Here is a 12,704-nt window from a genome sequence, read left to right as displayed (position 1 = left end):
GAGGCCTGTTGGATAAGGTCGCCGTGGCTAGGCAGGCGAAGATCTCAGCTTCGTTCTTCACGAATTTCTACATTGGAAGAGTTGCGAGGAAAAGATCTTGTTCGAAGACAAAAGAAATCGAGAGGGTAAGCGCGGGTACATAGGTGGAGATCCGTTAAAGGAACTTTCGAAACTATTTGATAAAGGCGCAGCTCGGTACACCGAGCTGGAGCGAGATCAGCTGCAACGCGTGAGCGGGAACACGAAATTGCGTTTAAAACTTTGCCCGGAGCGATGTGTAAGGGTGGCCAGTATCGTTGAAAGCTCGGCCGGATCTTCGTAGGTGTTTGTCGAGCTCGCGTCACACGCATCCCGCGATTCCACTCACGCCTCCTTTCCTACCTTCGACCTCTAATAACGTCCCTGTACACTGCACACGTATGGCCGCAGTGGCGCGTGTCCTTAACATATAAGTAGATTACAACTGGTACGCGAACACGACCTTCTAATTGCCTTCGAAACTATCCTTTCCACGGGCCGAGTATGTACACGCATACCTATCTCTGCATTGCTCCCTGCTAATTAACGTCAATCTTGTCGTCTTGTAACCTCCCCCTCCTCGTCCTCCTCCTACTGCCACGCGGATGTTTGCGATATTAGTGTCGCCAGGTATGCGGGTTCGAGCCTGATTCTGATACTTTGACGGTTTAATTGTGAGTTCCGAGCGAGGTAAAGCGACCCAGCTTGAAACGATATATCGAAGAACGGATATCCGCTCGACAAACTATTCGTTTAATTCGAACGAGCTCTATCCGGATATTTTTAATAACGAACGTTCCGTGTTTGTTACTAGCGATATTCGAAAATACCGTTTGTTCACTGTGTTAACCATAGACGTTTAAAATCGATCGCGCGATCGGCTATTTCGACTATATCAACTCGCGACCATTACGTAACCAAATGGCCCATCCGTTGTAAACGTTTAAACGGCCCTGCTGAATTTTTTCATCGCCTGTATCATCGTTTCCAAAATAGCAAACCCATATTCACACTTAACACCGGCTTGTATAAACGGTAACCTGGCGGGCCACAGAGTTCGAGCCCGTCGTTCGATAAAGCTCAATAAGACGATAATTGTTGGTCTGAAACTGTTGGAAACTCTAACATTCCGATAAGACTAACCGAGTTACTTTACGGAACTACATCATCCCTTGAATGATTTCGTAATGGATTGTCCAAAGATTGAAAGTTTCGTCACACTCTGTCGCCAAATAGGGTCGCCCTTTTCGAGAAACACAATTTATTTATCGGTAAACGATTCAAGCGTCCAAGATCAAGGCGTTAGAGTTACTTCTCGCGATCAATATACTAATGAAGATGGACGCTTTCCCGGTAGTTTCTGTCTGACCAGAACGGCAACTCAAACGCGCCCAAGGCAGAAGGTAAATTAATAAAACTTTTCGCTAATCAAACGAATCGCGGTTCTCCCGAAACTCGTAACGATCTTCCCTCGAGCGATAGTAGCTGCTTTCCGAATTTGTTTGGTTTAAAATATAAAAATTGAAAGGTGAACCAAAGAAGAATAGTAGGGTAATCGATTACGAGACTTAGAACGTCGACTAACGCGTCGGAGGCGTTCGATCTCGGGCCGAAGGCAGTTTGACAAAACGCTGCGGCGATCCGTTCGGTTGATATCCGATTTTCTTCGATTCGACGTCGGAGAATCGAGCAAAAGGTCAGAGGTGGTTGGCGTTAGTCACGCGTTGCACGCTTCTCTCCTGGGGTCAGTTCGCATTCATAACCAGCTCCGAACTGGTATGCTTACGGGATAAGATCGGCGACGAGCTGGCGTCGACGCGAGTAAGCGAGCAAACCGCTTAAGCGGTTAACTTGTAAGTGGCGAAATAAAGTTAGAGGCTCCCTGCTACCGTGTCTGTGACAGTTTAATTAATATCTTTCATCCTCAAAGGAAAAACTTGCTGAAGTAACCGGCACGGGCCCAAGCGAGTGCCCGGGGAGAGTTGAGCAAACGGGGGTGAGAGTCGAGGGTAGAGAAGCAAGTGGAACTACTTCAACTTCAGGGACATTCACCGTTCGTCGTCGTCGTCGTCGTCGTCGTCGTCGTAGTAGTCGTAGTAGTCGTAATCGTAGTCGTAGTCGTTCAGTGGTCCCTCTCCTTTCTTCTGCCTCTTTCTTCCATCGTTTGGTCGCGCTTTACGCGAAACTTCTCCGCTTTCCGTTTATTTTCAATGGTTTCCCGCGTCAACGAGTACGACGCGAAACGCCTCGCGATACCAGACTCGAATAATTTCGCTCGAACGAAAGGGAACTCGTCGACTAATCTTGGACCAGTCTCCTCTAGCAAATTGTCCCGCCCTTCTGCCAACTTTCTTCAGCTTCTTTCTACTTGTTGGCTGATTTACTTTCCCGTCCGGGCTATTCTTTCAAACCCGTGGCTCGTTCGCGTTATCAATTTCAATTACCCGGTCTTCGCGGTTAATTGCCGATCCGTGACACCGATTACCATCCCGACGTTTTATTAACCCTTCTAATTATACGATGGACTGAATCATCGTTTTTTTTCCATTCGATTGTTCGATTTTCTTTAATTCTTCGAATGCAAATTCATAAGACTCGGTGCAAACGAGCAAGGAAATAATGATTTGCAAAGAAAATTTACTTAACCACTTGAATGTTACCACCGTCATCAGCATTCGTAGCAAAAGCGCTGAACGTTCTCCATTCGTCTCTTGTTCTACCGCTCCACGCTATTCGTTTCTTATGGCCGTGTTTCTGACCCGCGTTATCAGTCCTGTCTCACCCTTCCTTTATCCAGCAACCGACTCGACATACCATCGCCAACTTAGCGCCTCTCGGAGGACATTATGTTCCCGTTACACTGCACCATCTCCTACTCTGCTAAGATGCTAGCTAGTTCCATTATGGCTGTATACAATCGCTAACCGCTGCGGTAACCCCTTATCTGATCTCCTACCGTTACCCTCTCTACTTTCTCTCTAACGAGTAATCAAGGAAACATCCTATTACGCTCGTAAACAGACCAGCGACGCTCTCGGAAACGCGATCGATCCATTTTTTTGGAAGAAAAGAAATGGTGATTGAAAATTGGCAAGTTTCTGATACGTGCGCGAAAAACTGGGAAATTCTTGTTGCTGAAACTTTGCTTGAAACGTAACATTCTAGCTCGCGAAACTTTAAATTAAACTTAAGGTGTTCGTTGCGTTGCGGGATATCGGAAGTTGTCGAAGAGGCGAATCGATTGTTGCAGGTAATTAGAAATCATTGAACCGTGCAGGGAAAAGTGTCGTGACAACGATCGAACCCATCGTGTTTTCTTAATTGATTAAAAGCGGCTCTCGCGAAGCGTCCTATAAACGGTCCAAGAGTCGACAATAAACTCTTTGAAGCGACAACGCGAGAAATCTGTAAAGCAACCAGCAATTTTCTCTAGAACTTGCAAACGAACCATTTCCCACGAAACGACGCGGTTCGATTTCTCTGCTCTAAAACGCCAGCATACATGATATTATCGCTGGTGAACGTAGGAACGCTTGTTAAATTGCAGGTAAATCAGAGAGAAATGGTGAAATTTTTAAGAGACGCAAAACAAACATGCGTACCGTATGAAATAAATGACAAAGAGAAACGGGAGGAAAATCGCTTCGACAAAAAGCATACGGTACGCGAAATGAAAGAAACACGAATCACGACACGGATCGAGGCTGAAGCTATCGATGAAAACCACGATTAGGTAATTCGACCGATGCACCACGTCCACGCGAAATCGTCGTGGTAATTAAACTCTTTGACGTGTGTACTTCGACGAGCTCTGTGTCACCGTCCTCTCTCCGATGCGATGGGGAAAAAAAAAGAGAAAACAAAAAATGAAGGGGGAAAAAGGAAAAACAGGACAAAGGGAAGAAAGGGGACAGAAAATGAGCGGAAAGGAAGAAGAGAGGAGAGGGGGGAAAAAAAAAACAAAAATCGAACGAACGAGAGAGGCGTCGTCGAAACGAAGAGTCCCTCGGGAATAATACGCGACCGGGCAACAGAGTCATCGGCTTTCGGAGTTTGGTCAAAGTTAGTTATCGGCAACGCACACGCGAACCACAGCCACGAGAATTGTTTGCACCGTTGTGTGTATTGTTTCTTACCGGGAAAAATCTAATTCGCTTTGATCCGCTGCGCTGGTTACCGCAGTAAACGATGCGTTTTGATCCGCGAACGATACGCAGGTGAAATAGTGGAAGTTGTGTACCTGGTAGCGTGGGATTCGTCGCAGAGGCGTCCTGGCGCACGGCGTCGCTGGTAATTGCAGCCCCGCCGAGATTGGTACTGTAGTCTTCGAGAAGTACGTAGCACAGTAATAGCCGTGCCACCCTCATTCTGCAAGTGGAAGAAAAAGAAACCTGAACAATAATAATCACTCTCTCCCTCTCTCTCTCTTTCTTCCTCTATCTATTTCACCCCTTCTATATTTTCCCTCCCCTTTAACCGCTACTCACACCTCCTCCTCCCTGCTCGAAACTCTTTTTGCTATTTGTTTCTTTCTCTCTGTACCGTTTCCTTTTTTTTTTTTTTTTTTTTTTTTTTTATTATTTCTTTCGATACTCTTCGTTTCTCAATCGATACATTTGTCAAGCGATACGTACAAGCGGCTCCAAGTTGGCGCAATTTCACGTAATGTACGTCGCTGCAAGAGAGGAGAGATCGAAACTTGTGGCTATCGGTACTTTGCTCGTACGTTTCTCAACTGTAGATACTTCCGGCCAAGGAAACGCGCAACAATGATCCTTTACGCCATTCTCGTAAATAACTATGTCGGCCATTTAGAGGCGTACACTTCAATCGCCCTGCGAGTAGACTTTAATGCACACCCTATTCGTAAAACTACAATCGCTAACGCTTGTATCTTATAAACGAAACCTCGGGCTGTGAAATTCTAAAGGACAATTCGATTTCACGGTGTGCATCTGCTTTCAAACGTTCTATGCATGTATGTAGAGGTATACAGGAATATACGCGAAGGAGCAACTGTTCCCTCTTATTTACGACAGGACTAAATGAAAAGTCTCTCCTTCTTTGGCCCGTCTGCTCCAGCTTCTACCTACTCCCCTGTTAAACGCGCCTTGTTTCTTTCCACGATAAGCACCGTCTTTCGCATGCTAGCACACCCTCCCACACACCTCGACAGTTTTTTCCTTCCAGCCAATGTCAGATTATAACCTCTTTGTCTTATCTCGGTGACGACAAACGTGATCGATGGTTTCACCGAGCGAGGACCAAATCAACTATCCTTCGGTGAAACCTTGCCGATCTCGAAAGACAGCTGGCTGCTTGGAAAACAATTCGGATCAATTCGGATATCTATTACATTAGCAAAATATATGACATTCAACTCGGGAACTTTTAATTCCTAGATTCACCCTTTATTTAGACATCTCGTTCCAAGTTTATGGAATCCAATTTTCTCCGAATGATATAAGGATCGAACCGATCGAGATTTCACTTTTCCAGACGAAATTCCATTTCCTTGCCTCTTCCGTGTGTTTACCGCGATCAACTGTTTGCTCGCAAACATTGTCTGTTCCGAAAAGAATAGCGCAAACGTTATGACCGATTGAAAAGCCTCGGCGGCGAAACGGTGGGAGTTTCCGCGTCAAATGCGAGAAAGAATGGACCTAATGACTCGGCCGTTGGCATTGTAGTGGAAATAAGTTGATTCGCGGGTAGATTCTTTCGATTTCTTCCTTTGGAAATTGTCCTTCTTTAATAATTCGGTAATCCCGATAAAAAAAAAAAGAAGAGAAAGAAAAATTAAAGTTCCTCGTTAGGCTGACACTGCTTAAATTCGTAGTAGAACCAAGAAATTCGAACGGTTAGCTGATACGTTCGCCGACCGACAGAGAAAGGATAATCAGAGTGAAAATGCAAACTCGTAATTTTTCCAAGCATTTTCCGGGAAGAAGAATCGTGGCGAGCATTAATTACGAGAGCGTATTAGCGGGAGCAAACGGTTCCAGCTTGATCGACGATTAATCGATCGCTTCTTAATCAGGATGAATCTTTTGGATCACGTTCGATCGATCGATTTTCCTTGCAATATTCTGCGCGAAATTTCTCGGTTGGCTAACAGTTTTATTCCTCGACGACAGGTTCTTCGCACTTTTTTCCTTCTTTTTTTTTTTTTTTACGAGAGACGTATTTCGTCGAATGTCACGAAGATTTAATTTCTTTCCCCGCTTGAACCAATGGAAGAAGCTGGTGCAGCCTTCTCCAGACGTGTACGCGATTATACGCTTTCGGAAAGATTTATTCGAACGATCGTTCCCCGTTCGCTGAATCGTTTAGTTCTCTTCATCTCTCCTTCTCGCCCGCTCTGTTTCATAATCCGAAGAATAATTTTGGAACGCCGCAGTACGAAGGAGGCATGTATCATTTGCATACGTGTAGCTATGCAAATAGGTGGCTATTCTCCGGAGAAACAGATTAATTATCTAGGATGTTCTTGAAAGGCGGTATCCGTTCTCGCGAAACAACTGCATCCTGACTTTCTTCGTTGCAAGTAGAATTATTAAATTGTTGCGTACGAGATAACCGAGTCCGAAGCACGGAAGTACCGCAAAATAATTATTTTCTTCGAATTAACGGTTCACAAAAGACAAATAATCTCCGACGATAGCGTGGTATGCCGGCCGAATCGATTAATTTTCCTTCGCGATGTAACTCAAAATTTAAGATAAATATTGAAATGAGATTCCTGTATAAATTTTCCAGATACTTCGAATAAATAGGGAACCGTGGCGCGACGTCCCAAGCAATATTAAAATTCATCCGCGTTCGGTATTGCCGGATAACGAATCTCTTTTCAAAGACGGATCTATCAAAGACGACGGCAAAGTCATTAGGTAGGTACCAGCGTCTACGATGATCGCAGTTCCGTAAAAATTATCTATCCGTTCTTCTTGGCGACCGGCTATTCCTCGAAAATCGAAAGATGCTTGAAAAATCAACGAAAACGCGACTTCCTTGAATCCGGGATTTCGCTTTTTGATCGAAGGGAATCGAGAGCGACCAATATTTTCGCGATATCGAAAATTGAATTGACCGTCGCGGATTATCGTCTATTCAATTTTCGAATTGTTATCGCAGAATCAATCGACGTCCGCTCGACACTGGCCGGATGCGAAGCCCATTCGCGCGTACCTACAATCTTTATAACTCACTTTGGGCCCCTCCGGGGAATTCCCTTCGAAAACATCGCTATGATATATGTATACGAGGTGTTAAAAAAAAGGTGTCCCAGACTTTAGGGGATTACGGTGTTAACCGAGGGGAGTAAAAAGTCGACAAAACTCTTGAAATTAATGTTTCCGGTGTAAAATCTAGTATTTTATTCCAGTAACGGCTGCGACCCTGTTTGTAATATCTTTGTTTTCAAAGCGAAGCTTGCTAGCAATAGATTTGTTGTACTATTTGTCCTGGAACAGCTCACACAAATTTGTCGATTAATAAAAGAAAAAGGTAGAAAAGTTTGAAATGGGAAAAAATCTTATGGTAAAGTTTTTACGGATGCCATAGTGTTTTACGATAGTTTTCTTAAAAACTTGGGAAAGAACCTCCATGTAACTACAGTCTTACTTGGATATTGCTGAGAGTACGAGTGATCCTAAGATTTTTCTAATTCGACAAATTTCACGGCTCTAATTTTAAAAGATTTATATATGAAACTAGACTATATCGAAGCGATAAAAATTAGTTTTAAAAAAGAACTCTATCTAAATCGATCAATCCACACTCGCGATACGTCCTTGTTCGTATTTCATATCGATCACTGAAAGAGAGAGATCGTTTATCTCACGGTTCTGTTCAAACGAAACTTTCTTCAAAGTTCTCGTGGTGGGACATTACCTCGTGGAAAAGGTGTAGCATTATATTCGCGAACGAGCACGCCGCGTCATACGTGTATACTGTCTGTTTTCTGTTGCTTTCAAAACGGCACTCTTCGTCGAGAAAAAAAAAAGAAACAAGTGAAAATGGATCCCGTTACGATCGGGTCCAATGACTGAAACGAGCGTCGCGTTATGCTTCCGGTAACGGACGCATCCCCGGGCGTCGAGACGCGTGTACTGACGGCGTCGAGCTAAACGTCGAGCGTTGGACGCTTCGTGACGGGACGCTCGCTTCGCATGGCGCAGGTCCAGGACCTCCTGTCCCTTCTTCTTTCCTCTTTCCACCTTCTCTTCTTCTTCTCTTGTTCCTTCTTTTATCCTTTTCCCTGGCTCCTTCTCCCGCCACTCCCTTCCTCCTGTTCGCGGATATAATATTCAATTTATTATGTAGCTTTGATGCACGCGGATCGTCGTCGACACGAAAAAAGTAGAAGACGAAGCGCGAATGTATGAGAAGCTCGGTTCGTGGGAAAATGCTGGGAAGGAAAAGCGACGCGACGCGACGCGGCGAATTTTTCTTGGAAAAATCGTTTCATCTGAAACGATACCGTTGATCGAGGCCACGTTTGACCGTTCGATGAAAAGCGTTTCCATCGAAATGCTCCAGTTTTTCAGTGAGCGACAGCTTGAAAGCTGAAAACACGGAGAAGCGAGAGAAAGATGTTCCTATCGGACATGGTTTGACTGCAACCGATCGGCCTAAAAGTTGGTTCAGATCTTAGATAAGTTTCTAAGATAGTCTCCACGATCGCCACCAGAGGGATCATCCGCGATATTTACCTTCTCGCTAGTACTCGTCCAGCTATCCGTCCAAACACATAGACGCCGCGCCGTGAAGAGAAGAGAGTTTAACTATCTCCGCGTCTGAGGCACGGATCTACTAGCTACCTTTACTGATGAGCCTATTAGCGGACCCTGGACGAAATGTGCGCTCCATCCATTCTCCTCTTCTATCAATTTACGAGTGGGTTCAGATCTATCGAGATATACGTATTGGTATTGTTACGAGGACGGTGTGTCGTAAAGCCCTTTAGGCAGTGAATATTGATTACACAAGAGGAAAATTGAATTTCCTCTTGATAATTGTCAAGGACGAACTCGATAATATGATAAAATTAGTCTGCTCGCGTTTAAGGGATGGCCTACTACTACATATTGCCAGTTTACCGATGCAGTCCACTAGGGAAGATTCCGGACAAAACATGCGCTTCATCCTTCTGCCTGTTCTTTTCGCTCGTGCTTTCATGCAGCACAATGACCAATAGAAAGAATAGACGTCCAAACGTGCATATACTTGCGAGGCAACGGCGGCGCAAGTACCTTTGTGTTCGTGAATAAAACTGAGCAGTGAACGGATCAGCTGTTGCCCATTTAGCCGAAAGAAATGATCGCTACTTCGGTTATGTGGCCACAACAGGAAAGCAGAGATGGTATTTTTCAAGAAGAATTTCACCAATGGAAAACTACTATACAGTTGATTTTTCGTGGTCGAGATGTCAGAGGAGAATGTTTGTTTTCTATATATGGAACTAATGGCGAGCAAACATTGACGGAAAGGATAACCGTTTTCGGCCGGTCTGATCGTTTCGTTTGCAACGCGCGTTCACCTTGCACGGTCCAACATTTTCGGCGCATGGCACGGAAAAGCGTTAACGTCGTATTTACCAATCATCGAATGTTTTACACGAAGGTAAACACTCGAGAGCGTTTCACTTGAATCGGGCGCAAATTTTCCCTTTCGAAGACTAAACAACCAGACGGCCGTGCACTCTGCACTCTGCATTCTGCACTATTCTAGAGCGGTTCGCAACTTTGACAGGAACTCGAAGCGCTGTTGGAGCTGTTGCGTTAAAACGACTCTTTGATCGAGTAGTAATCGTGTCGGAAACTATCGTTCGTCGGTGCTCCTGTTTCGCCACTTTTCAAACGAAAAATAAGTCGAAAATTTCCAAGGGAAAAGAACAGTCGTGAAGAGTGCTATGCTGCTGCACCTTCGGGCGTCTCTTCAATTATGACAGTGAGAAAAAGTATACATTAAGGGGATTGCTCGGAGCTGCTGGAACAAGCGGATGCAGAACGCGCTGTAAAATTGCTGCTTAAGCTGCAGTAGGCGAAGATAAATGAAAAAGGTTTAGAAGCCGTGGCGAGAACGAAAAAAATCGCCGCCTCGACGCTGGCATATCCGTGAAAAATTCCTCGCCGTGTCAAGGCTGCGTTCGTTTCCCTTTGCTTTTACGCGAACAAGAAAACCAAGTCGCTGGAAATTTCAAAATTAACCGTGTATAAACGGAACAATCGCGCTTCTTCTGTTTTGTGTTGGAAAACTCCAAGCGGGGCGCGATCTTCTACTTCTCTTACGCTTTATGATCCGAGAAATGATCACCGACTGCTAGGACAGGGTGTTCGTTACTCCTGAAACACCCTGCGGATACACACCACCATCCTACCAACTATGGTCGCTCAAAGAATAGTAATCGTCTCTCTTTTTTTCTCTTTTTTTCCACCGATTGTGTACGTTTACAATCCGGTACAGTGGTAACGTTGTAACGACCAACGTTGCCATCGTAAACAAAAAATGCACGCATAACCGATACGAAGAGTTACGATAAACTTTTACACCGATGTTCGTATAGTAACGTAAAGTTTCAACGATTATCGGGAGAACGTATTGTGTTTTGAGCCACTAGTTACCGGCTATGAAATTTGATTAACGCTACTTCGCGCGAATAAATCAATTTATAGAAACGAAGGAAAAAAAAAAAAAAGATGTTATAAACTAGTAAATTATGTACTTGTATATAGGATGGAAGAGAGTAAACGAGACGAGGGATATGCGATGGAAATCGGGCAAAGTTTGTACACAGGGGTGGTGCACGCGATATCGCTAAAAAATTAAATATTGCATTCCCTTTTTTGTTCATCACGAAAAAAATGCGTTATTAGATGCATAGCTTGTTCACGGTATCTCGTGTGTTCGATTGTTATCCGGGGAGAGAAAAATGGGACAGGAATCAAGGGGATTCGAGCTGCCGTGGGACGGAATGTGTAAAATAGGATTTAACCGATTAAATAATTTATCGTAGCCACTATGTACAATTAGCAAAATGACACGCGTTCCATTGGTGATTCGCTCGACTACACGGATTTCAGAAATGCAACAGCCATTTTGGATTTCGGCTAAATCGAATTATGCCTTGGCGCAATGCATCAGGGAGAATTTACATCCCGATGTCATTCGTTTTAGGCAACGGGAGCCACGTTTACGATTTGTCCCCTGAGTTATGTTTTTCCGAAAAGATTACCTTATGTTTCGCTCGTTGTTGGCAATATTTTCGGCTACCCGTATAAACAAACCGTGCACGGAACCAGAAGTTTTGACAATTCATCGATTCCCGGCTGTAGCTTTTTAGAATGACCCACTTGTGCCATTCGGTACGACACTCTTTCCTTTTAATCTCGTTATCAGCGTTGGGCAAATGATTCGGAAAATCGGTCGAATCCAAAAGATTCGAGCTTTAATAGCGTAATCGTCGATAATATATTGAAGGCTGCATTATATCCGAGCTCGAATTATATCGGAGAAGCACCGCTGCACCACCGCACCGGCAGAACTTGGGAAATAATGGCCGATAGAAATGTTCGAACAGTGGTAAAGTAATAGTATATATTGCAAAGTATAGAGCTAGTTAAAACTTAGTCGCAGAAACTGTTTGTGGTGTAATAGATATCGTTTCACGTTATGCCAGCTATCCGAGAACTTTGCACCGCTTCATTGATACGTTTCACCGTCTCTGCTGGCCAAGAACCTTCGTCCAATAATATAGATTTTCTTTTATTTCTTTCTCTCTCTTTCTCTTTGTTTTCCGCGCGGAACGTTCTTCGTATCGAGGCTGGGAATATAGAGCCGCGTTCGATTCGTCACCGCGTAAGCGTGTAAACGTTGAACGGTTAATGCGATTAGCGTCCAAAAAGCGTCCCGTCATAATCCGCTGCGGCATTTAACTCCCACACTGGCACACGGTAGAAACGCGTGCGGAAAACAAAACGGTTTAAGCGTTTGTACGCCGTGGATTCTAGCGTCGCGTCGGTTTGCATCGCGAGCTGCATCGACCGGTTAGTGTCGAAAAGACAATGGCCACTTTTTTCTAAAGAAAAAGAATCGAAACTCCTCTCTACGCTTTTTATACATATTTTATAAAAAGTCTCTGAAATGAATCGAAACGTGAGATTACCCTTTCAAGACTGGTTGCCTCTTGCCTAGATGAACAAGCGGTTATCGCGTAAATTGCAGGTGACTCGAGCCTTTCCAGGCCTCCCTTTCGCCAAACGATCGTCCCTCCGTTTCTTCGGTGTATTTCTCTGGAAAATTCGTTTATCGTACGCGGGACGCACTAATGCCGTTGAAACTCGAAGCAACCAGTCTGTCGAGCGCGGCTGTACCGGCATCCATGCATACGTATACACGGTACAGAGGAGGCAAACGTTTACGTATATTTCATAAAATACGTGACTCCGCGTATTTTCGCCGGCTTATCTTTGCCACCACACGTGTTACTCTGTCCACTACGGCAACGAGCATTCGTACGTGCGGCTACGCTTAAACGCGGCTGTGTGCTTGCCCACGCATACACCTATAGGTACAGAGGGTGGCTTGTTAAATGACGCGTTCTATCCCTCGTGTGCTGGCTTTTTGAATCGTTGCATTTTGCCGTTTTCGAAAGTAGATCCAACCCCTGCGAATTTCAAAGACAC

At 44.6% G+C, this 12,704-nt stretch overlaps 2 protein-coding genes across 7 annotated transcripts in view; one reads left to right on the top strand and one right to left on the bottom strand.

Annotated features, from left to right (window-relative positions):
* The window catches only part of LOC117608308 (lachesin), a 28,955-nt gene extending 20,627 nt beyond the window's left edge, over positions 1 to 8,328 (bottom strand). The window contains exons 1-2 of one of the 2 annotated variants that reach the window (XM_034333211.2): positions 7,912 to 8,328; positions 4,259 to 4,386 (exon numbers count right to left, since the gene is read on the bottom strand). In XM_034333211.2, coding sequence (XP_034189102.1) covers positions 4,259 to 4,385 — 127 coding nt within the window. In that variant the 5' untranslated portion in view covers position 4,386; positions 7,912 to 8,328. Of the gene's footprint in view, positions 1 to 4,258; positions 4,491 to 7,911 lie in introns of those variants that run through there. The other variant, XM_034333212.2, reaches the window with a different exon arrangement.
* The window catches only part of pygo (pygopus family PHD finger), a 60,409-nt gene that overhangs the window by 22,347 nt on the left and 25,358 nt on the right, over positions 1 to 12,704 (top strand). The window lies entirely within an intron of this gene.

This window comes from Osmia lignaria, chromosome 15, assembly GCF_051020975.1.
Source record: "Osmia lignaria lignaria isolate PbOS001 chromosome 15, iyOsmLign1, whole genome shotgun sequence".
Taxonomy (NCBI): Eukaryota; Metazoa; Arthropoda; class Insecta; order Hymenoptera; family Megachilidae; genus Osmia; species Osmia lignaria.
Note: the sequence above shows the minus strand (reverse complement) of the source record. Positions and strands in the feature narration are given on the sequence as shown.